Raw genomic sequence first — 26,406 nt, 5'->3', positions numbered from 1 at the left:
GCTGTATGCTGTGCAGCTGCAATGCGTTTTACATAAAGACTTCAATATTTCTCGAGAAAAGGAGTTTTCCCATAGCGTAAGCTACTTACGCAATACTCGTTCCCTCTTCTCAGGGAACCGAGGTTACGTTAGTAACCGAGTCGTTATGCCGCGTTCCAGGCAACCTGTAACCCGTGTTTTTTCAACTCGTAACTGGGAGTACATCGATCTAGTACGAATTCACGGGTGGGAAGTCACGGGTTTGACTGCCGTTCCAGTGCACTTTCATGGGTATAAGGTTGGAAAAACACGGGTTACAGGTTGCCTGGAACGCGGCATTAGAACCAGTCCTTCCAGAAAAACGCTGAGTTTTTTGTGATTGTTGCGGGCAAAAATCCTTGATTATGCGGCCTGTTTTCTTTAAAAATGCGATGGAATATGTGGGATATTTATGCAATTTTTGGCGATGAAATTGCGGGAACTTGCAAAAATTGCAGTTTGATGAAAAAGAGAAAAAAAAAGTGATTCCCCCAACACCCTGTTCTCACCTGGCTACTACCTTAATGTAAAGAGTCATTTCTTATTACTTCCTATGATAAGCAAGCATACTACATCACAGAAAGTGCTGGAAATATTTAATTTCTCATCTTGTTTTATTTCAGACTGTAACGAGTGGAAATAAGGTGTGGCCCCTTTAAGAGCTGCGCGCTCCCTGTTGAACTGTCTGCAGTATTATATTGTATGTGCCATGCGCCTCGAACACCCCATGTGTGCGGTTAATTTCTGTTTGATGCTACTTCTTTTATATTATTTTGTTTATTAAGTAACGATGTGGACGGTAGAACGTGTGACAGACAGTTATACGAGTTCGATTTGGGAATAAAGTGCGAGTTGCGCTTCATAACGTTCCCATGGCAACAGGGGGAAATGGCTGCTCTTGTGTGAAGCAAACGCAGCATTTTCCAACTTTCTGCTAAGATATATGTGACTTTTTTGCGACGAAAATGCGTGGATTATGAAATCATGCAAGCCCCGCATATTTTGCGCGGAAATCAGCAATTTATGCGGCGTAATTGCGGAGTATTTGAAAAAATGCGACCCCCGCATATGCGGACTTTGGCTGATTATGCATTGAATTCAGCGATCGCACAATCGCGTTTTTCTGGAGGGACTGGTTAGAACTTATTATTATAACATATGACAAAAAGAATTGTCTAAATTATGTTGCATATCCCTCAACAGTTCTTGTGATGATATTACTATTTGACAACATAGTAGCCTACTATTTTCGGAAATCATAGGCTATGATATTGCGCAGGTGCACGTGATGCAACGCTGTCAGAGCCGACAGACTCGTGTGTCAGACTCATTTCAGTGCAAAATAATTAGGTCAAAAACGATTGAATATACTGCAAATAGCCTAGTTTTTTATGTTTATTTATAATTCATTTAGGCGGACAACAAGGCTACCAAAGTAATGCGCAGAGTGCGCAGCTAATTCATTTAACTAACGTCATTTTTAGTCGAAAATTTCAGGACTTCAGTTGACCAAGATTTACTTTGGTTGAGTACAGCCCTAGTATTTTGCATGCTTGTGCATTTTAAAGAGAGATTTAAAGTCTGATGGCTGTAGGCTGGTGTACTGTAAATACTTTGCAGTAGTCAACTGCTGGGTGGGCGGATGGATTGATGGATGGATGGATAGACAGACAGATATATACATGTTATACATACATATTATATGTTGTCCCACACTAGCAATAACAGAGACATGACTGCAGTCTCTTGTATGTGGGGGCAATGCTTTTCTGTATCCATGAAATGAATTGCAGTTGTTAGATCGCACCCTCCTAACTAAAAGTAAAAAAAAATCTCTCTGTGCCCAGTTGCATCTTGCGCTTCTCCCTTTCTACAATGCTCCTTTTGTTTGTCTATGTGCTCTTTAAATCTGAAGAGACTTTTTCCAAGACTCTACAGCTGAATATGGAAAGGGCACAGACAAAGTGGAAGATAGAAGGGGGGATATTTAAAGGAAATAAAAAAGTCCTTTGAGAAACAAGAGAAGAAAAGTCTCTTTCAGTATGGAGGCATGAGGAAATGAAGATGGCATTCGGGAAATATTTGTGGTATCTGTTTGAAGGAGAGAAACAGAGAACATGTTCCATAACATTACGTGACATCTCCAAAAAAAGATATCAAAATAATAATAATAATGCTGGCTGAATGAATCTCATAGAGTTGCAGTCTTCAAAATAAATCCATTTTTAATGTAGTGAGAGTAAAGGCATGGACTAGAATGTGTGTGATTAAACGGACAATGAGAGCAAACAAGCAGTTCAACAGATCTTTCCACAGAGACAGACTGGGAATTCAAGTACTCCATTTCTTCCTCTCTCACACAGACACATTGAAGTCTATGAGAAGAGATGCAGGATGCATAATCTATTTACCTGGAACATGGATTCATTCATAGAGAATTGCTTTTTGATACAGCCAAAAAAAAGAAGGATAGGAGCAATTGTGCCTCTTTCCCAACAACAAGAAACTATCATACGGAATTATCTGTTGAAACGTATCGTATTACACCTCCTGCTAAAAAAAAAAGAAAAAAAGCTAACTGTCCTGTATGTGTGTCTCTTATTCAAAACAGTGATGGAGTAGTGAATAGTGATATCATTGTCTTCACTAAAGAGTAACATTTCTTCTTCCAACTAACAAATCTCAACTCACATGAAGAATATTGCTAATATGGTTATTTTGGCTGGCAGGCACTACAGGTCCATAGTATCTCTTAAAATATCCTCAAAAAGTAACAGCCAAAAAAAGAAAAAAAAAAGAAAAAAAACATTAGATAAATAATGTTCCTTTTAACACAATAGAAATGTGCATAAATAAGTGTTTGATACTTTGTTATGGGAGGGGAAATGGGAACGGAACGGAACAAAACAAAACGAAAACTAAACTAAACTAAAATAAACTAAACTAAACTAAAATAAAATAAAATAAAATAAAATAAAATAAAATAAAATAAAATAAAATAAAATAAAATAAAATAAAATAAAACAAAGGCCTCAAGGATTCAGTTAGGCTGTGCAGTGCCAGTACAGTTACATTCATAAAATTTAGACAATTTAATGTGTTTAATATGAACCATTGGGTGATCCTATAAGATTCATTTGACTATTTTTCTCTGATAAAATACCACTGCGAATAAATCTAAATCATCAAACTACTGTAGATGTATTACATTTTCCTGTACAAATAAACACTTCAAGTTATATTAGGCCACAGAAATAATAATTTAAAATGTCCACAGTTCCTCTGGCCAAAAAAAATATCTCTCAACTTAAATGTTGCAAATAAAGGGCCCTGTCATTTTTACACAAATTAGTTTCACGTTTATTTCCTCAAATGTCAAGGGCGGACAGAGGAGGGGTCACAAGGGACCCAGTGGGAGACATGAACTGTGTCCAGACATCTGTGAGGCTGTTTTTTCCCTATAAACATCATTTAGGAGCACATACATCAAACTAAGGACTACACAAACAGTGGAAAAGTGTGTTTGGCTAAAGTAAGATGCTGACAGATCCTGGAAGGAAACAAAACTGTGAAATTTGATAGTAATTTTGTATGGAATCATTTTTGCTCTCTTTTGCATTTTTCCGCCACAGTGCTGGAGAGCAGTAGGTGGTTGCCAGGGTGCTGCTATGCAGTTGCTAACATGTTTATAGGTTGTTGTTGTTATGGAGTTGCTCAGAATTCTCAGAATTTTCAAGACATTTGTCTTCCGCGAGTACTTCAGCTAAGCTCTCACTATTCCTCAATCCTTCCCTATTCTATCGTGTGCTATCTTGAATGATGTCTGAAACTTTGTATTAGTAGCACTTCTCATGTTTATTGCATTTTTAGATTAATTGCTTGTTGTATTCCTCATTTGTAAGTCGCTTTGGATAAAAGCACCTGCTAAATTATCAAATGTAAATATTCTGGGTGGTTGCTTATATTTAGTCCCTGTACATGGCTAATAGCACAACAAATATCAGAGTGTAATTGGTTTAACAATGTAAAACCTGTCGTGCATTACAACTATAAATCAGAGTGAAAAGCTGACTTATATATAACAGAATGTCAGACTGAACAGAAATATGACTTTTCTGTTGTGTGTCATGTGCGTCAGAAATACAAACAGGGAGTGTTTGTCTACAATTCCTTCCCTTCTGTGTTTTCATTTATGTTTAACAAAAGGAAAAAATGTCTTTTGGAATGAGTGCACTTTACCCTCAGCAGACTTGGCACTTATATGGCTCAACTAAACAATCAAACCCCTTTTCCTGCTCCTTTACAGTGCAGGAAAAAAGACAACTGAACTGACATCTCAAGTCATACTCACGAGGCCCTTCATATCCTGATGTTTGCTAAGGAATGTATTTCCTCTCTCCTTCACCCTCCCTAAGGAGCTTTACTTTTACAACAGATGACGAGAGGTCACAGATTTGGTGAACAAACAGCCATGTCTTGTACAGCCGGAAACACTGTCAAACACCTAGAATTCAATCTGAAATACTCTGTAAAAAAAACTGAGATCTTGAATAAATGGAAAAAAAAACCCACATCTAACTTCAGTGCTTGTGTGTGTGTGTGTACTTTCAGTGAACATAATCAGTTCAATATAAGTTCAGCAAATCTAAAAAAAATGATGTTTCAAGTTCAATAGGCCTGTGAATTGAAATGAAGCTTTATGTATTCTTGATGTAGTTAGTTTGGAAGTGTTGCACAAGATAATATCAATATTATTTAGCACTTATCCATTGAAGTATTGCATTTTATTTACTGCATGCCACTGCAGGATTAGTATGAAAATTATATTGTTTCATTATATTTTAGGGATGCGTGAATCCTCGAGTACTCGGAAGTGACAGCGATGATCGATCATGAAAACGATGAACGCCGTGACTTAAAAAAATATATTAATTCGGTAACACTTTACAATACGGGTGCACTAATATGCATTAATGCATGTTTAACTAATGCACAGATAGTCATGAGTTAATGTATGACTCAAGAAGAACTAAACCATTAATTAATTAGTACTGCATTAGCAACTAATAAAGAGTCTATATGATTAATAGATTAAGTAATACATGAATTGCTATTAATTCAATGTGTCATTGTGTATTAATTCCTTAATAACATATTTTATTAACTAATAGTGTACATTAAAGGTATTGTAGGTAGGAGTTTTATAAAAAAAACTTTTTTCCAAATTTGTTTAAACTTTCTGTATATATCAATGCATAATTAAAATGTAAGTACTCTAAAAAAAAGAAAGTATAAAAATCGAGTGTCTGTAGACCTCTCACAACTGTTTTAAAGACAGCTCATTATTTCCATTCACTCCACCCCCTCCCTTCTGGGCTCCTTCCAAAGCCACGCCCCAAAAACACATGAACGCGCGACTCCGACCGCTGAGCTGAAGACGCATTATTTACCTGAGACGAGCGGAGAGGAAGGAGCGCAGTGCATGTAGTGACATCATGTCAGAATCACATGTAATAAAAAAATCTAACTTTATCATTATGAAGATAAACAAATAAGATGTATTTTAGTACTCACTATCAAGCTAGCATATTGATATTGGTAAAGTTTAAAATATGTATTTATTGATTCGCTAACGAGCTAGTTATCTATAAGGCAAAGCTAAAAACAGGTTGCACGATACACGTTTTTCCATTGCCATCTTTTACACTGTGATGAAGATGAATTTCGTGTAACATTCATAACATATAGGCTATGGTGTTCTGCATGTAAGAGTTTCCATGATGAAAGCATTGTTGACTCTGATGATGAGGACTACACAGAGACAAGTACCGCATCGTCAGCTCGAGGACAGATCCGGGGTCGAGGGCGAAGCAGAGGAGGTCGTCACAAGGCGTCACTTTTCAGCCCCTTGAGGTCTCTCAGTTCTCGCCATCGCTGGAAAGCCACACCGATATTGACACGCGTTTTATTTCGTTGTTTATCCAAAGACGTTTTGTTCATTACCTTTTCTAGTAACGTTACTGTCTTCCTTTTTTTGCCTGGTTTGCCTTCGCGAACTGCATATGTGAATTTTGATTGGTCTTTCTCTGCCATTGTTTTGCTATTCCTAGGTTCCGTGCCTCTTGAATTCCTCAAATCAAACGGGTATGGGCAAGTGGGCAGGTCCTGTGTGGCAAAAGGGTGGTTGCCATGGTTGGGAGAGAGTGACAGTCGCCTAAGCCAATCCTTTGTTTCGTCCCGGATGGAAATAATGAGATGTGTTTAGTACAGATTAAACTGTCTAGAGTCACTCGATTTTTATACTCTTTTTATCAGAGTACTTACATTTTAATTATGCATTGATATATACAGAAAGTTTAAACAAATTTGGAAAAAAGTTTTTTATAAAATTCCTACCTACAATACCTTTAATGTGTTAATTATCACAATTAGTCAAAGCTATGCACATCAACTTCCAGTTGTCTGCTTTAATTAATCATTAGCTAATGATTTGCAAAGGTATCATTATGTTATGACTTTACTTGTTGAGGCACATGACTATTAACTATTATTGTTAAGTAATATGTAAATTATGGTTTTGACATCCACACTATGGATTTCAATTTCCCACCTTCTACAACCGGGATTCACTGTGCCAGATGAACCGCCGCATCCAACAGTTCATAGTGTGTCAGGTTAAGCTTGAGCTCTAGGATTTAAAGGAAGAACACTGAGAATATGCGCCCGGGCTCTGCTATTTCATAACACTGTGTCTAGACCGGACAAAGAAACTAGAACCCATTATAATCAGTGATACAACACTGGATGCGACACAATGCTACACGACACAACAAAACCCCGACAGTAGACTGATGCCTCACTCTATTTCTGACGTACTCCGAGCTCTTGCGCTACTTCTGTTATGAAGGACAAATGGACTTGCAATGGTCTGTCATGTCCAGTGTAGACAGCTGTAATGGTCTCGTCCAGTTTAAACGGTGTAACAGCGTCAGTATTTCAGATTCTGGTGTGCTGATATTTGTGTGCGACCCAACTTACCCATCCTTCAAACACTCTCTGACATTACACTCACTGCATGTGCAACTGCCCCACAGACCTTTAGTGGGGATGACAAAACCCATAACCATAATGACATATTACTTAACAATTAGTTAATAGTCATGTGCCTCAACAAGTAAAGTCATAACATAATGATACCTTTGCAAATCATTAGCTAATGATTAATTAACCCTCTGGGGACTAAGCCCTTTTTGGTCCGTTTTCTCTATTTTTACATTTGGGCTTATAAACCATATGTAATGGAGATGGATCACTATGTGGTTGGTATCTATGGATTCAGAAGACCCTAAGATAACATAAGCATGCATGTAATGTGTTTATAAAGGAAGTATGAGTGAAAAATGTACTATAAACTAGAGAATTTCAAAAACGGAAATTAGATTTTTCTCATTTATTTCTGAAAATCACACATCACACAAAAATAGTAAACAGTTTTTGAACAAGAAATATATTTGTCAAAGCCTTTGCTTGACAGACATGTGTAATTGTTAAATAAAATGTGTAAAGAACAATGAAAAATGTAACTTTATTTACAAATAGTCCCAGGCGTTTTTCTTAGGAATGCTTAGAATTTTCTAAGCAATGCTTTCTCCTCGTCACTCTCCAGTAATTGTTCCAGAGCTTGTTCCACCGTAAATCGTTTACTGCTTGCCATCATAAAAGTGCTAAAACAATAAATAATGCTATAATTGTATATATATATATATATATATATATATATTATAATTGTTCTGTCTCTCTCTCTCTCATATAAATCTCTGATAATCCGCTCCGTAAGCCTCCGTTCGCTCTCTCTCCTTCTCTCCATTCAACGCTGTTTGCGTCATATCCCTAACTATATAGTACCACCCCTTGCAAGGCTACAGAGTCCTCTGATTTGCTAGAAAGGTCATGGTAACCTTCCTCTGATTGGGTAAGAAAAATATTTCTCCATCGGCAATTTTTCAATTGGTTGTTGTTCGCGGAATCTGCCAAACAACATCGATTTCATTGGCCTTTTACATAGTGGTATTGCGCAACAAGGAAGTGTGTATATTTACAAGCCGGCTATCACTGTTTTCAGCGGAATCTGAGGAAGACGGTAAAAAAGACCGCAGCTCTCTATCATTAATAGTTTTTAAGATAATTACACATTTGTAAAAGTATGCCATTTCGGGCGGTACCGCCCAATCCGTCCCCAGAGGGTTAAAGCAGACAACTGGAAGTTGAAGTGCATAGCGTTGACTAATTGTGGTAATTAACACATTCATTTACACTATTAGTTAATAAAAAAAATTATTAAGGAATTAATACACAATGACACGTTTAATTAATAGCAATTCATTTATTACTTAATCTATTAATCATATAGACTCTTCATTAGTTGCTGATGCAGTAATCATTAATTAATGGTTTAGTTCTTCATGAGTCATACATTAACTCATGACTATCTGTGCATTAGTTAAGTATGAATTAATGCATATTTGTGCACCCGTATTGTAAAGTGTTACCATTAATTCTTTGTGCTTTAGTTATCTTTGTTTCAGCGTTACACATTCAGACAAGCACAATCAAGAAGTTCACTAGCGCATTCACATCTTTTTGTGCAGATGTAAATTACTTTTATAGTGTATATATGTGATTAATTTAATATATGATGCATTTGGTTGAGTTTATTAACCTGCTAGGAAAGCGCTTCAGTTTACCGGTGTTCATTGACCCTTCAGCGTCTGCTCAGACGTCAATGCCTAACATTATTGACTGTGATTGGGTTTTTTGAGACAGTCATATTTCTTTTAGATGGTTTTTTTTTTCAAAAACATCGATGATATTATTAATAATCCAGCAGTGTTCTTTTTTTTTTGTCTTGAGATATTTTTTCAACAGTAGGCCTATATGTTTTAATTAAAATCGTTTCTCATCATGGCTTGGAAAACGTGCAGGGATGTCACTTGATAAAGTAGATAAAAATACAGTTAGGTGCAAGATGTGCAGTGCCAATCTGCCATATACATAACATTACAATAAGAAAACTATAGAATGTTGTGAATTCTTTATGCTTTAGTTGCCCGTGTTTCAGCGCGTTGTCACGGGGAGATCCCATCCACAATGAGAGTAACACTTTCTGACTAGTACGCAACTTAGTTCAGGTTCACTTGCATTTGAGTCTTTCTGTGCAGATAGAACTTATAATGTTACTTTTATGTTGTGTATCTAGGATCTTAAATAGGATGTGTCATATAGAAAAGGCTTCAGTTTACTGGTGTTCATTCACTCTCAGCTTCACCTAGATGTTTCTTTTTCAAAAACATTGATGCATTATCGATAGTCTAGCAGTGTTATATTTCTAGTCATGTTTTCATATTTGATGATGGACACGCCCTTCAAATCCAACATAGCACTGGATGGATAAAGACACTTAGGATGGGCTATAAGACTGAAACAGACTTACCCTCGCACCCTTCTCAGGATAACACTGACACCCTCCGCTGCAGTCTCTCCCCCCACATGGTCCACTGCTCTTCTTCACTCCCTGAGAGAGGAAAGAAAAAGTGTGAAGACAATGTTGAATGGCACGTTGAGTTGTTTGGTTTAAAAGCTTGCTCAGTGCCATCAGATGTTAAGCCATTTAAAATGACACATTTGATTCACAGCATGTTTTTCCTTAAAATAACAGACAAGAATGCTGCAAAGTTATGATGTTGTGCTAGAGGCTGTCACTGTACTGTCGGTTTTTCTAATGTGGCAGCTTGACGTGAATCTCCATCAAGTTCCAGACACTCGTGTGACTCTGCAGCTGTGCTTGGTCAAACTGTGTCACTCAACAGACCATCATTTATTTGTTTATTTATTTTCCTGGTCATTTAGAGGACAAGATCATTTTCAAAAATATCCACGATAATGTAAAATGTTTAACATACCAAAGGTGTGTATATATATATATATATATATATATATATATATAATTTCTTAAAACAAATTTTTGGAAGATAACTGTTGGTAGTTTGGTTTAATTAAAACTATCAGATTTAAACTTTTTTTGTTTCTTGTGTTAAGACAACATTAAAGCTTTTAAAATGCCTTCATCCTTTATCTTTGATACCTTTCAAATGCATTTTATGTATAGATTTTATTGCATAACCCTAATGCCAGAGCCAATCAATATTTGAATATGGAAATTCATTATGAAAATATGAGATATTATTTTTTAACTAAAATAATCTGAAGCATCAGAATCATTGAAGAACATACTTGAGATCAAATATGAGATGCATATGATGACAAAAAGCAACAAAAAACATTTTGTGAAGAGAATTTTTTTATAGTGCATGATTTATCTATTTTTGTATGTATATAGCATACATAGTTGCTATGAAATGAGCTTCAGCAAGCAGCTATTCTAAATACAATAAAAAAATAGAATTAAACAAATAAAATAATAATAATTTGCTAATATAGCCCTTAAATGAAAAAAACTGCAACTGTGAATTAGAAACACGCTTAAAACTTAAAGCTGCAGTCTGCAGTTTTTCCTCTTTGTCGCCATCTCTGTTCGAAATGTGCAATTGCAGTTATTCGCGGAATTATCAACTATACGTGAGTTGTGCCTCGGCACGGCACAGCACGGATGAATCCCATGTTTTGAGGAGAATGTGCGGCTGTCAGTCGCCGCGCCGGTGTGGATACTGGCATTCAGAATCACAGATTCTACTTTTTGGAAGTATGACCAACATAAGAATTTTCACCCTAAAATGTCATCTGAACAAGTAAGTAACATCCACTTTTGTTCTTTCTGATCACCTAACTGAAAAAAGGCATTGCAGTAAATTGCGCTGATTAAATCTAACGATCGTTCATCATATCACATCAAACCGGGCAAATTATACTTTGTTCTCAAATTGTTAATGTTAACAACATCAGCATTGCGTGACTACATTTAATGCCCTTCAGATATTTATCCTTGTTTTCGCATGGGCCCGGTTCCAGTCTCTTTTTCCAAATTCTCAGTCCAAAGTCTTTTGCATTTTACAACGGGTGAGTCTCCAGTTGTCACTGGTGATTGTCGTTTGAACCTTTCTGGATCCACCATCACATTAATAAGTTTATATATATCAAGTGCTGTGAGAAAAGGCTATAAATCTCCACCTTCAACATCCTCACACGCAATATAGCTTATACTAGCCGAGACTCCTTCTTTATGTGTACAGATGTGACGTAATGACGCAAAGATATGCTAGAATCTCCCGCGGAAATCCACCAGTACCACTGGAATTAAAAACATTATTACAAGCTTACCGTTTTGAATCGAGCTAAGGCAAACAAATAGTTTTGAACACTGGCTGGTTATGTACTTGCTCCAAAACAATTTGGGGATAATTTTTAACCCAAAAAAGTTACGGTCTGCATGGAGCTTTAATACCCCTCATTAAATGTCCTTCAAAGCATGACTATAGTTAGACTAAGTTAGCTATGGCATTTCACCATAAAGGAAAGTTAATTTATAACATACATAACATTAACCCATAACAGGAATTCAGTTAAGGGGGTCTGTAAATTACTGAGCTAATGAATAGATGATTTATTATTCTCTTTGCAAGAGGGGACCTCATTTTTGGAGGGTCTCGTTCAATGACGACAGTATGTCTGCTCACACCTACACACGGATCCCACAGACTGCTGAAACAGCCCTGTGTGTCCATGAAACCTTTAAGGCCAAGACAAAACTGTCTGCGACAAAGTGTTTCAGAGACATTCTGTCTTGTTCGTCTGATATGAGATGCTGGACAAGCAACAGACAAAGGCCACATTGAGCCTTCTGCCTCAAGTCACAAAGAATTCTTTTTGAATGAGACCTCAGAAAGATTCATGATCCTCTAACAGAAGAAAGACTAAAGTTATATATGTCCTTCCTCTCGAATATTCATACTGCAGAGCCCAGGTTTATAATACACATTTAAATATTTATTAAATATGTGGATAAATAGTGGATAGAAGATAAATACGGTAAAGGTGTGGAACTGCTATTTTCTCTGAGCACTGTTAGTCCTGAAACAGTGACTCCATAGGGAAGCATTGTCTTACAGAAGGTGGGAAAGATGACGAACTAAAAAGCAGCACAAACGTCAAGGCAATAAGTGTAAGACTGGCCAGTTTCAGTTTATTGCTAAATAGTTGATGATTGCAGCAGATGATGAGAGGAGTATTGTGTTCTATCCTGTTCCACCCCACGCTTTCCCCACACAAAAAATGACCTTTTCCTCCACTACCTGGAAAAACATTTTCCAGCTAGCCTGAGACAATGATCACCTGATTAGCATATGTCTGCTTCCGACACAACCTGAGAAAAAGGTCTAAAGTATATGCACTCAGGAGTGTGTTTTTGTGCATGAAGGAATGAGGTTTTCCAAATCAAATCACCGGAGGACAAAGGGTAATGAGTAACAACAGTTCATAATAACTAAGAAAGCTTGCTCAGTTTCATTTGATCCATTCCTGTAATGCCTGTAATATGACAGGAGCTGAGAGAAAAGTTTCACACATGATGAATTTATTTCTTTAAACTTATTTGCTGTTCAAGTGTAACGAAGGCGAACTAAAAACAACGAATGAGAGCTGGATCCGAATAAGAATGAATGAAAACAACACCAGGGAACACAAGGAGCACACCTGGAACAGAACTGAGGAAAATCAAAAAACAAGACCTAACAAAGAACACAGGAAACGCTGGGGCGTAAATACAAAAGGGCTATATCTAACTAGACACCTGGGAACAATCAAAACGAATGAACAGGGGAACCAATGAACAAAAGGACTACAACCATGGCACAAGAAACATGAAACACTTCAACATAAGTCCAGGAGCAAGCATAGGGAAGATGTAACATCAAGATACATTTCTTGTTATTATCAATGTTGTGCTACTTAATATTTTTGTAGAAAATTTGATACACTTTCAAGATTTCCAGGATTCTATGACGAATATAACAGCTTTTATACATTATATATTTATATTTTACATGATAAATGTCTTTACTGTCATGTTTGATCAATTTAATGCAGCTTTGCTGAATATAAGCATTAAAAAAAAACATCTTACTGACCACAAATGTTTGAACGATATTGAATTTTGCCTCTTTGATCGTTGAGTGCTGACGTAAACACTTCACCTTTAAATAAACTAAAAATTGAACTTTGAAATTAAAAGTGTTGGTAACACTTTACTTGAAGGGGTGTGCATAAGACTAACATGACACCTTCATAATCATGACATGACACATGTTATGAATATGAAGGAAGTTTTATGCATGTTTGTGACAACTGTCATTAAGGGCCCTATCTTGCACTCGGCGCAAATGACTTTGTACGCTGACGCATGTATCATTCCTATTTTGCACCCACGCAAAGCGGGCTTTTCCCTCCTCAGACACACGTCGGTTAACTAAGAAATACACTTGCGCTCCCCGGGGCGGTTCAGCGCAAAAAGGAGGCGTGTTCCGGCGCAAACTTTCCCTCATGCTATTTTGCTGTTCTATGTAACAAATGCGCCACTGACCAGAAAAAAATAGTCTAAAGTCAGTGGCGCGTTGCGCGTTGTTCATTATGCTATTTTAAGGGCGCATGCTTGGCCATAATCAATGTAGCGTGTGCACAACGCGCATACACTTTGATTCTCTCATCTAAGCAGCAGTTTTCATTTTTGCAAATCATACATTATTACGATAGATAGATAGATAGATAGATAGATAGATAGATAGATAGATAGATAGATAGATAGATAGATAGATAGATAGATAGATAGATAGATAGATAGATAGATAGGCAATTTATTATAAAATCATACATGTAGCTTACACATTTACCCAAATTATCATACGCCTGTTTAACAGAAGTTAATTTGGGTGGGTTTCTACATCCCCAATGTCACTTCTCTGTGTTTTACGGCCCTGACGAGAACGTTGCTCTCCTCGGCTATGAACCGCTCCTGGCGCGCGCCTGGCAAATCCGCCGTTATAATAGGAATCCGCTTTAGAACAAGCGCACCTGCTCTTAAAGGGAATGTGAGATGACGCTCTGATTGGTTTATTTCACGTTACGCCCAAACCACACCTATGAATAATGAAGCTACTTCAGACCAACCCCTTTTAGATTTGCGCCAGGCGCAAGAGGCATTTATCCCGCCGGGAAAATAGCAACAGCGCCGGGATCCGCCCACAAAGTTACTTGCGCTTTGCGCTTTGACACTTGCGTTTCAGATCGTTAAAATAGGGCCCTAAGTGTCATTCGCTCAATTATGACATTTTTAATGCAAATATGACATTGTTTGAGATATATTTGTTATGACACCTTGACATAAACCAATACATCATAACCTGTCAGTGTCTTTGTCATGACAACTTGACATTACTAAGACAACACAACCTGTCATAAACATGACATAGCAGATTAATTATCAAACTTAAGAAACCACTTAGCTTTATTGGTTAACATTACATTAAACTGTCAGGTGGTTGGTTTTGACATTGGCTGTCATGAAGCCATTATAACTGTTTAATGACAAATTCAATTTGTACCACTGTAGTTGAGGTCACGAAAAATATTCATGACACAGTTATAATGGCCTTATGACAGCCAATGTCAAAACCAACCACATGACAGTTTAACTTAATTTAATGTCAAGTTGTCATGACAAAGACACTGACAGGTTATGATGTTATGGTTTATGTCAAGGTGTCATAACAAAGACATCTTAAACAATGTCATATTTGCATTCAAAATGTCATTATTGAGCGAAAGACACTTAATGACAGTTGTCATAAACATGCATAAACCCTACTTCATATTCATGACATATGTCATGTCATGGTTATGAAGGTGTCATGTCAGTCTTATGTACACCCCTTCAAGTAAAGTGTTACCCACGTGGGTATAAGTGTCCTTTTCATACTTGGGGAATTCATATAAAGTGAACGATAGTATCTTTCCAACTAAAAGGGATGTCCTGATGTTTAAATGTACTATTTGGTCAGTGTGCAGTCTGTTCAGCCCTCGCAGAAAGGTCAGAAGGCTGAAGTCTGTTAGGCCTTTGGCTACGTCTAAAACAAAAAACAATACCCAACAAAAACAGAGAACAAAAACACAGACACACATTTGTAACTGTCCCAGAAATGTCCCAGACGACACTGACCGCTAAAACAACAATGAAATAGACAACAGAGGCATAGATTAATGAGGAACGAACTAGCAACCGTCTAACTATGAAGCTCAAAGCCACACTCATATAAAACAGCGGAAGTAAATGATGCTTACACTGCTTAGTGTCAAGAGGTTGTTGCTTCAATAGCTTGGCCCAAACTCACCACCTGCAACTTCCCTTTTAAATCTCTTTCCACATACTGTTGGAATGATGCGAAAAATCTGCTTCAAACCAACCATACAAACCAGAATCAGCCGTAGCCTCAACGCACACTTAGAGACCATAGGGCATGCATATTTAAAAGGCATCTGAGTCTTGTTGTCATGTAGAGGGAAGTTGAGTGTTCAATAGGCTTCATTCATTTAAAGACATTTTAAGGCTCCTTAAATAAGACACAGAGGGAAGTCTATGCTCCATTCCAGAGCCATGACGTGCATTCATCTCTGATGATCATTCAACAATTATGCCCAAATTACATATAATCAATGTCAGAGACCTATTCTATTAGTAGCTGAATTTTAACACATGCTGTAAATAATGTCGTAATGAATAATTCTTTGTTAATTTTTTTAGGAATTTCAAACCTTCTGAGAAGTACACTTTCGCAAATTTTATAGAATACTTAATATGAAAATAATATACTTAAAAGGAATACACTTGTATTATAAATTAAATTGATATTAATGCTATTAGATATTTACATGTAATTCTTATAATTAATTCTATGGTCCTTGAAATATGGTTAAAGTGTACTGCCGAATATACAAGCATTCAGGGTGCACTAAAGTGTAGTTTAATGTAATTTCTATTGACCATGTCATGTATTTGAATATATTTGTAAATACACTATTTATAAAGATGAAGTTGCAATTTACATTACTAACTTCAAATGTAATATTGAACAGGGGCGTAATTTGTGTGGGGTGGGGGGGGGGTGGGGGGGGGGGGGGGGGGGGGGGGGGGTGGGGGGGATATAACCCCCCCAATATTTAAATCTATGCATTACAACCCCCTCATTATTTATACCATGATCACAATATCAGGAGGCATACCCAAACTTCAACCCCCCCAATGTTCAAACCAAATCTACGCCCTTGATATTGAATAACAACACTAAATTTAAAACATTCAAAAGTATAATCAAGCAACTTTACATGTGCTTTAGTCTACACGTCAAAATAAGTGTACTTGACAAAGTTTTATTAAAATGTGTTTTAAAATGTACTTTTTTTATTTGAAATGATTACAAAGTGTACTTAAGTGTAGTCATGAATGTATACTCTCTTTAAGTGGCCTTTTATTTCACTTCTTTTTCACAAAGGTGGCGATGTGTCAGTATGCAAAAACCCATATTTAGTCTAGAACTTGTCTTAGACTAGACTTTATGAAGGAAGTGCCTATAGTGTCAGAGATTAATGTGTCTAATAAAGAGAATAGAGTCAGATAACAGTGATATGTGTCCTTTTCCTCTCAAAGACATAACCTGTCCCCTCCTCCACGCTCCATCCGGTCTTGTTTTGATGCTATAGAGTGAGTGTTCAGATAGATATCTCTTACTTTCCCTCCTCTACGAACATACATATAAAAGGGAAACTATTACATTTGCACAACATAAACAAAACAATACTAAGGGCACATTTAAGGTTCGAAGTGTTTGAATGATAGCATCATTATAAATTAGTATCAATTGTGTGGTTAAATGGCATAAGACTCCCACTGGGTGGCCATTTTAAAAGTCCCCACAGTTAGACATGACTTTGTTTGATATCTCTTGTTGGACGTCACTCTTTGCGGTGTTCACTAGACAGCGTGATGACATTATAATGACTCAAGCACCAAATGTTTACATAACTGTGTGGGTACCTGGCAGGAAAATGACTTCTATCCCATTTGTTTAAATGGGAATGCGTTCTTACGATAAAGAGAAAGAAACATCCATTTATGGACGTCAGTGTTTGGCTGTATACACAAAGACAATATGACTCATGCTGTTCTCAATGTACCACAGTCATAACTCTCTGTGGTTAACCAAGTAACCGTAATTCCCACAATAATTTCAATACTGTTGTCCAGCCTTGGCCAAACCATCTAACAGGTGTCTGGAACACACTGGGATCCAGATGCTTTAGGCCTTTTCCACTGGAGAGTGAAATCGGCGTGAAGACTGATCAACAACACACACACGCACACACAAATGCTTTACAAACGTTGATTATAGACTTTAGTCACGGTAGATGCCATATTTCATGCATCACACATTAAATCAAGGCTGTGGAGGAGAGATGGATAGTCTGCTCAGTGGGTTTTAATGTTTTTTTAATTTTGCTGTCAAACATTAAACTGATGAAATATCGTATCTTTAAAAAAAAAAAAGGTCCTTCCACAGGACCTTAAGATAGAACAATGCATTGAACATTGACATCTAGTCCTTACAGCCTTGTTTTTGTGAAAAATTAAATATGCAACAAAGTTACTAGGGTTTCAGGAAACAGTCACGTCTAGTTAATTCTCTGATGCATCATAGTTAAGCATTAAGTTACGTTGTTGTATGGTAAACGCACGCCAAATTGTTAGATGAAGACATGAACGTTAAAAGTAATTATCGTCGCTTCATAACATTAAGGTTGAACCACTGTAGTCGCATGGACTATTTTAACAACGTCTTTACAACCTTTCTGGGTAAAAGCTCTCGGATTTCATCACAAATATCTTAATTTGTGTTTTGAAGATGAACGAAAGTCTAACAGGTTTGGAACGACATGCGAGTGAGTAATTCATGACACAATTTTTATTTTTGGGTGAACTATCCCTTTAAATCTTTTTAGTTTTTGTCCTGAACCATTAGCGAATGCACTAGAGATAACCAAGATTTCCTCTGTGAACATTGTGAAATACTGTAGGGGTTTGCCATAAATATGCTAATGACTGTTTGCAGATGACACCCTCCGGACGGGGAATTAGGACATCCTTTCTGTAATCAATTCCAGGTCTGAAGCAGCTAGAACAGAATGTGTAGTTGTTTGTCATTTTTCAGACCTTTTCAGTGCAATTTCTTCTCTTTCAGTATGTGCAATGTTTTTGTACAAAACGTATCATGGAATGATCAGTTACAGAGCCATAGAGAGAAAGAGTTGCGACACTCCCATAGACCACCATAGGAACTTTGGAATGCGGAAGTAACGCGTGTCGTGGAGCAGCCGATAGTTCCAAACACTGATAGTTCCAGCATTGAACGCCATTCATTTTCAGTGCTTCCGAAGTACCCTCGCAGGTAAATTAATGAAATTACTGTATTTTTTTACTTTTACACACATTAGCCGACCTCTCGTGAATCTAGTCTGTAGTTATATTTTATGTAGCCAGTTTTAGTAAATGTTTATTGGAAGATAATAGGTTAATTGCAGCGATAGCTTACGTGACCAACACTTCACTAACGTTAGCTTACTTACGGTAACCTGATGTATATAATATATAATATTTTTAATAATATTTTATATGTATGTATATATATAGCCTATATATAATATTATACATACACACACACACTTAATTTATTTAAATGGGTTAGGGTTATGCATATATGTGCTTATATGTATTTAGGAACATAGTTAATTTACTCATTAACTATCTCTCCGGTTTATAGTAGGGAGGTTAAGCCCAAAAAATAGGCCTTTGACTTCAAGTCATGATGCAAAGGTCTCCTTTGGTATGGAAGTACCTTAGGGTCATACAAATAAATTTATCCCAAGACACAAGTGAGATCACACTTTGTATCAGAAATAAACATGTTTTTTCAAAAATGCCCGCCAATGCGCCGAAAATACTCTAGAGCCCATATCTTTGCTTCTGTTATCGCTATAATGACAAATTTGGTGTCAAAGTGTACATTTTTGGGGTCAAGGAATCCAATAAAATTGGTTTCAAGTTTAAAAAAATAATAATTTTCCCCATACCATGACAATTGGGGGTAAATATGCACATTTCACATAAAAATTGTCATCAGAGTGACTTTACTTATCTTTTCGTTCAAAAACTTTAATTTTGTATTTAAGCAGTGCAGCTACTTCTGTACAATACATTTGTCCTAAGTAGCATGAGATTTCGACCAGTCAGGAGTAGCCTATAGCATATCAGTTCCTGCAACAACACATCCCATCTGCATCAGGAGCTGTGACAGCTGTTGAAGGTCAGAGGTGACAGGTTAACACTTTGAGGTTCGTATGACTTTCTCATTAAATAGAAAAATGTTTTTAATGTGTGATAACTAATAAATAGCTAGCTAGTTGACTATGGAAAAAAAACCTTAGAGGGAAAACCTCTTTTCTCGAGAATACTGAAGCCAAAAATTATCCTTATAATTTGTATTAATTTAAAACACACTTGCTGCAGCTAGCAGACCTAGGCGAGGCAGCTCGCGCGCCTATTGGATGCTGTGCGGCAACTGCTGCAACCTATCGAGGCACTGCTCGTGACATAAGCACCAATGAGTGGGCGTGTGGGCGAATGGGCGTGGCTTATGCCTATATAAGCCAGAGCTCGATAAGATGCTCCTTGGTTTTCATCGACTGAAGCGAAACCAGATGGTAGCACAAGCACGGCAGGGTTACGCAACACTCATTCCCTCTTCTAGAGAGAACCGAGGTTACGTTAGTAACCGTGACGTTCTCTTACGAGAGTACTCTCGTGTTGCGTAAGCTAGCTTACGCTACGGGAATCCAATTTAAAACGCTGTGCGTGCTAAATCTACCACAACACTGACCCAAGGGCGAGCGCCCTGAGTTCATATGATATTGGGATATAAAAAGCCGACATTGGGAATGGATGTATAAGCCAGTGAGATAGCGTCCACTATCCACCTGGAAAGGCTATGTTTCGAGGCAGCTAGACCTTTAGATCGGCCACCAAACGAAACAAATAGCTGTCCTGACCGTCTGAAAGCAGCCGAACGTTCCACGTAAATTCTAAGGGCCCTAACCAGGCAAAGGAGATTCACGTCAGATCCGAAGAGAGAATGTCAGATTGAAGAGGCGGTGGTACCAGTACCAGTCGGTCGTCTTCCAAGGTTTCAGAGCTGCGACGCATTTCTGATTGACCCTGAGGCGAAACAGATCGGAGGCCCAAGCTTGAGCCACCACTGCAGTGGGCGCATGCGCAGCAGACCCAGCTGGAGTACTGATGATGATGAGGCCATAAGGCCCAGCATTTTCTGAAATCTCTTGAGCGGGACTATAGTGCCGCAATGTTCAGTATGCGCTCTCGCGATAGTCGCGCTGTCATTGACAGCGAGTTCAGCTCTGTGCCCAGAAAGGATATTTCCTGGCTGGGGGACATCGAGCTCTTCGCCCAATTGACTGTGAGACCAAGATTCTCGAGGTGTTCGAGTAATATGGTCCTGTGTTCTATGAGCTCTGAATGAGATCGAGCTAGAATCAGCCGATCGTCCAAATAGTTCAAAGCTCGCATGCCCTGAAGTTTCAGGGGCGCAAGAGCCGCGTCCATGCACATCATAATATACAGGATGCCAGGGACAGGCCGAACGGTAGGACTGTGTATTGATATGCCTGGCCCTCGAAGGCGAATCTCAAAAATCGCCTGTGACGAGAGAATGTCAGACTCGCTGTCAGATCCACAGAGACTTGTGCTCTGAAAGGAGTGGCAAGTACTTTGGGGACATAATCATGTCTTGGTTTGAGGATGACCTTGGAGTCATTAGGCCCAAACTCAAGGCACGACGCGCAAACAGAAAGTGCGTGTAAGTCACCCACCCGCTTGACTGAGGCGATAGCCACCAGAAAGGCGGTTTTCAATGAGAGATACTTAAGGTCCACAGACTGTAGAGGTTCGAAAGGGGCACCCTTCATGGCTTCCAGGACCAAGGAAAGGTCCGAGGGGGGGCGAGGAGGGTTCATCCTTCTAGCTCCCCTGAGGAAGCGGACTACAAGGTCGTTCCTACCCAGTGACTGGCCATGCGAATGTTTGACAAACGCAGCAATAGCCGCCACATATACCTTGAGCATGGATGGGGATCTACCCTTATCCAAGAGCTCCTGTAGGAAGGAGAGAACCTCCAACACCCCACAATCTTGTGGATCCAGGTTGCGAGCTGAGCACCAACCTGAGAACACTGACCACTTGGAAGCATAAGGCCGTCTAGTAGAGGGCGCTCTAGCTTGCGTAATCGTGTTTAACACTCCGTCGGGGAGACTGACGGGTACCCGTTGATGGCCCACACATGCAGAGCCCAAAGCTCGGGTCGTGGGTGCCAAATCGTACCCCCGGCCTGTGAGAGGAGATCTCTCCTCAACGGGACAGGCCACGGAGGCAAGCTCTGAAGCTGCATCAGCTCCGGAAACCAAACTTGGTTCGGCCAGAACGGAGCTACTAGAAGTACACAGGAACCGTTCTCCCTTATAGGCTTGATTACCTGTGGTAACAGCATGATCGGAGGGAAAGCATAGAGAGGGCGGCTGGGCCAGTGATGGGCGGCCCAGCCGCCAATGATGGCCTGGGCCAGTGATGGGCGCTGAACCCATACAAAGATGCGTTCTGCCAGTGCATGAAGGTTCCGTGATCTCAGACTGCCCTGGCGATTTATGTAGGAAACCACTGACATGTTGTCCGTGCGGACAAGGACATGGTGGCCCTTTAGAAGGGGAAGGAAGAACCGCAAGGCGTTCTCGACCGCCTTCATCTCTAGACAGTTTATGTGCAAGCTCTTTTCTTGGCTTGACCACAGGCCAAAAGTCGGTCTGCCCTCATAGAGGGCGCCCCAGCCCGAATTGGAGGCGTCTGTCGAAACCACTATCAGTTTAGAGATTACTCCCAGGTTTACACCTGTCTGATACCAGTCGACCGCCTTCCAGGGCTCCAGAGCTGTGACACAGTTCTTAGTTACCTTGAGACGTAAACGACCGGATGCCCATGCTCGACGCAGGACCCACGTCTTCAGCCAGTGCTGTAAAGGGCGCATGCGAAGCAGACCTAAACGAAGAAATTATTAAGTTGTGAATGGACTGTGTGTTTGGCATGCGTTTTTTAATAAAAAAATTGCATACTTCACCTCCAATTGTCATGTTAAGGACAACATTATTGTTTTTTAGTCTTGGAACCTATTTTATTGGACTCCTTGACCACAAAAATGTACCCGTTGATACCAAATGTGTCATTATAGCTATAACAGAAGCAAAGATATGGGCCTCTCAAGTATGGTCGGTGGCCATTTTTAAAAAATGTGCGTATATAAGATACAAAATGTGATCTCACTTGTGTCTTAGGATAAATTTATTTCTATGGCCCTAAGGTACTTCCATACCAAAGGGGACCTTTGCATCATGACTTGAAGTCAAAAGTCACTTAACCTCCCTACTATTAATTTTATGAAGAATATTTTTCGGTTGAATATTTACCGAACATTGCTGTATATAGTCGTTGCAATATGGGAGCAGTCTATTTCCCTCCTAAATCATTCATTTGTACATGCACAGCGTAATTATTTATATTTTATGTTGGTTGGAGTTCTGGACTGCAGACCTCTTTGCGTGATCACGAAGGTAGGCTAATGGCTGAATCGGAATTTATAAGCAAGATCACGAGAATCAATAGCCTAATACAGCCCAGTTGTGCTAAAATAAATATCATGAGACGTCCATCATCAGATGAATGACATGGAAAAGTTAAGTTAGAGCCGCTAAAGCCAGTGCTACTAACGTTACCCATGCGAACATGAACACTAAGCTTTTCCCTCCAAAAATATAGCCTAAAACTTATATAAGTTGTCACCCTGCCTCTCCAAATGCAAAACTGACATTAACAAAATGCAATAACAGCTTAAAAAGTACTTGGGTGTGTGTTTTATTTTATATCTACCGTTTAATAATGCAATCGCTGCTGTCTGTCCATAGAAGAACATGACAGCCCGCATATGTTTTGGAACTATTGGGGCTTACATGAACCACGTGACAGCCGTCGCGGCGACATCAAAGCGTGTCGCAACTCTTTCTCTCTATGGCTCTGATCAGTTACAGTCATGGTCAGAATTAATGGCACCCCTGGTAAATATGACCAAAACTGGCTGTAAAAAATAAATCTGCATTGTTTATCCTTTTGATCTTTCATTCAAAACATTTGCAAAATTCTAACCTTTCATTGAAGTAAAAGAACCTTTCATTGAAGGGGGGGGGGATCACATTATGAAATAAATGTTTTTCTCCAAAACACGTTGGCCACAATTATTGGCACCCCTACATTTTTTTTTTACCAGTAAAATATCTCTGAAGTATATTCCCATTAATATTTACCTTTTTTAGCACACCAGGGTGACTAGGAACATGAAATTGTCCAGCCATGACTTCGTGTTTCACAGGAGTTTGAATTTGAGGAAACACAATGGCCAAATCCCCTTAATCATTCATTACAATGAGTAAAACCAAAGAATATAGTTCTGATGTCCATTAAAAAATTGTTGACCATTACAAAATAGAAAGTGGCTGTAAGAAAATCGCTAAAGAATTGAAAATCCCCATTTTGAACATCAGGGCAATAATTAAGAAGTTCAAATCAACTAAAGATGTAACGAATCTGCCAGGAAGAGGACGTGTGTCTATATTGTCTTAATGCACAGTGAGGAGGAAAATTTGAGTGGCCAAAGACTCTTCAAGGATCACAGATGGAGAATAGCAGAGATTAGTTGAGTCTTGGGGGTCAGAAAGCCACAAAAAAAAATAATATCAAACAACCCCTACATCAAGACATGTTGTTTGGGAGGGTTTCAAGAAAAATCTTCCTCGCTCATCCAAAAACAAACTCCAGCATATTCAGTTGTCAGACACGACTGGAACTTCAAATGGCACAGGTTTCTGTGGTCAGATGAAACAAAAAAAAGAGCTTTTTGCCAGCAAACACAGATGGGTTTGGTGCACACAAGGATAAAAAGTACCCCATGTGTACAATTTAATATACCGTTGGATCTTTAATGTTGTGGGCATATTTTTCTGCTGGAGGTCCTGGACTTCTTGTTCAGATACATGGCATCGTGGATTCTATCAAATATCAACAGATAAAAAATCAAAACCTGACGCCTGCTAGAAATCTTATAATGGGCCGTGGTTGGATCTTCCATCAGGACAACCATCCAAAACAAACATCAAAATCAACACAAAAAATTGTTACGAAGCACAAAATGAAGCTTCTGCCATGACCGTCCCAGTTCCCTGACCTGATGAGTGCAGAACTGAAGAGAAGAAGCACAAACATGGATCTGGGAATCTGCATGATCTGGAGAGATTCTGTATGCAGGAATGGTCTCTGATCTCAGGTCAGTTATTCTCCAAACTCATCAGGCATTATAGGAGAAGACTCAGAGCTGGTATCTTGTCAAAACGAGATTGCAAAAAGTATTTAATAAAAGGGTGCCAATAATTGTGGCCAACGTGTTTTGGAGAAAAACATTTATTTCATAATGTGATTATATTGAATTTCAGATATGTCCATTTCGGTCTATTACAAATTATATACATTACAGAATATTTCCATTAATGTAGTGACAGGAAGTGATGACAAGACTATCATAAAGTGGAGCAACATCATAGTTTAGAGTGTGTCCATATCCTGACATCCCCGTTAAAACACATTGATGCACTACACTATAGACACCATTTGTGCAAGCTACTGAATATTACTGTAAACATAAAACATTAAATATTAAATATTTACATTTTTCAAATGGCCTATAGGAAAATTCAACAACTGTTGTGTTCAAAAGGTCTCTAGTGATTGAAGACCTTGAGATGGAATCTCAGTTTACAGGAGTATAAACACATTCGTCCTCATAGCAAACCACTCTCATATACATTACAAAGCTATGCATGTTTGATGTTTGCACTTGTATAAAGCCACTTATGTCTTTAAATTTAGTCAGATCCAAACTGGAACTGTACCCTGACTGATTCACTTATTGGAGGGAGATGTTTTGTAACTGAATAGGACTTTTAACTATTCAGCTGTCTGCTTGAACAGTGACCTAACTCCATTTGGTCAAGAATCTCAGATCACTTTAAAGCTTTCTGAGCACTGACTTTTTGCCCCCTGTTGGCCTTTGACCTTGGCTGAGGTCTCGCCTTGGCTTGGGATCCTGATTAGAAAGATGATAGAGGACAAGTGCTACTGTTATGAGCGTTATAAGTGTTAAGTGTTTTCTGGATCTTTTTTCTTTTTAGTCTATTATTTTACTGTATCTTTCTTTCTGTATTTGATTGAATAATTTTATTTTCATATAAATCATTTATATAAGATTATATGTGTTGCTTGGTGACGCAAGCTTGAAACTTCTTGGAACTATTAGCCATGTTTTGCAGCTTGAGGAAACAGTAACCAGACGTCTTGTTCGACAGATTTAAACTCATATCATCCGCGTAAGCACTGTAGTTAAATGTGTCAAAGCATGTGTGCTAACCACTAGGCCGCGACTCTGACAGGATGTTGTTCCTGCTTTCTGGAACATGAAAAACAAGAGACTGAATACAATTTGCAATAATTTTACAATAAATACATTTCTCTCGCAACAGATGGTGTACAACAAAACAGTTTAATTCCCAGAACTTATTTACTATTCAGGCCAGGCACAAAGCGGTTCCTGAACAACACTATCATTATATGGACACACGAACCGCAGACAAACTTCCCTCTGAATCACCACTTGAACATTTCATTCATTCATTTAGCCCTTTTTCTTCTACTCTTTGGTCATTAAGGACTTTTTTTTAAGGAGCACCAGTGGAAGTTCTGGCTCAATTGATACACGATATCGATATGAGATCAGACACGACCAATGGAGTAAAAAAACAAAACACTTTAAGGAATATTCAGAGTAGAGCCCTGCGCGGGACTGTTTTCTTCATCCTGCTCCCGCCCGCCGAATTTCTGACCATTGCCGCCCGCTCCGGCAACGTATGTGTTACACTCCCGCCCGCTCCCGCAATATGTATGCCCACTCCCGCCCGCACCCGCAAAACTCTGAGAATTTATTCCCGCACAATAATAGAGATGCATTGATTCTGTGTCTTCTCCCGTCCCGCAGGAAAAAAACACGTATTTGTATTGCTATTATTAAAGAGATTCATGGGGTTGTTTGTTTCGTTTCCCTGGCCTGCATGTATTCT

The 26,406-nt window shown here is 38.6% G+C and overlaps 1 protein-coding gene across 1 annotated transcript in view; it reads right to left on the bottom strand.

The window, feature by feature from the left end:
* The window catches only part of col4a2 (collagen, type IV, alpha 2), a 191,705-nt gene that overhangs the window by 109,922 nt on the left and 55,377 nt on the right, over nucleotides 1–26,406 (bottom strand). Inside the window, exon 4 of the mRNA XM_056251804.1 lies at nucleotides 9,509–9,589. Coding sequence (XP_056107779.1) covers nucleotides 9,509–9,589 — 81 coding nt within the window. The remainder of the gene's footprint in view (nucleotides 1–9,508; nucleotides 9,590–26,406) is intronic.

The sequence above is a fragment of the Rhinichthys klamathensis genome, unplaced genomic scaffold, assembly GCF_029890125.1.
Source record: "Rhinichthys klamathensis goyatoka isolate OS25496 unplaced genomic scaffold, OSU_Roscu_1.1 h1tg000090l_1, whole genome shotgun sequence".
In the NCBI taxonomy this organism is placed as follows: domain Eukaryota; kingdom Metazoa; phylum Chordata; class Actinopteri; order Cypriniformes; family Leuciscidae; genus Rhinichthys; species Rhinichthys klamathensis.
This window is presented reverse-complemented; position numbering and strand designations above follow the sequence as displayed.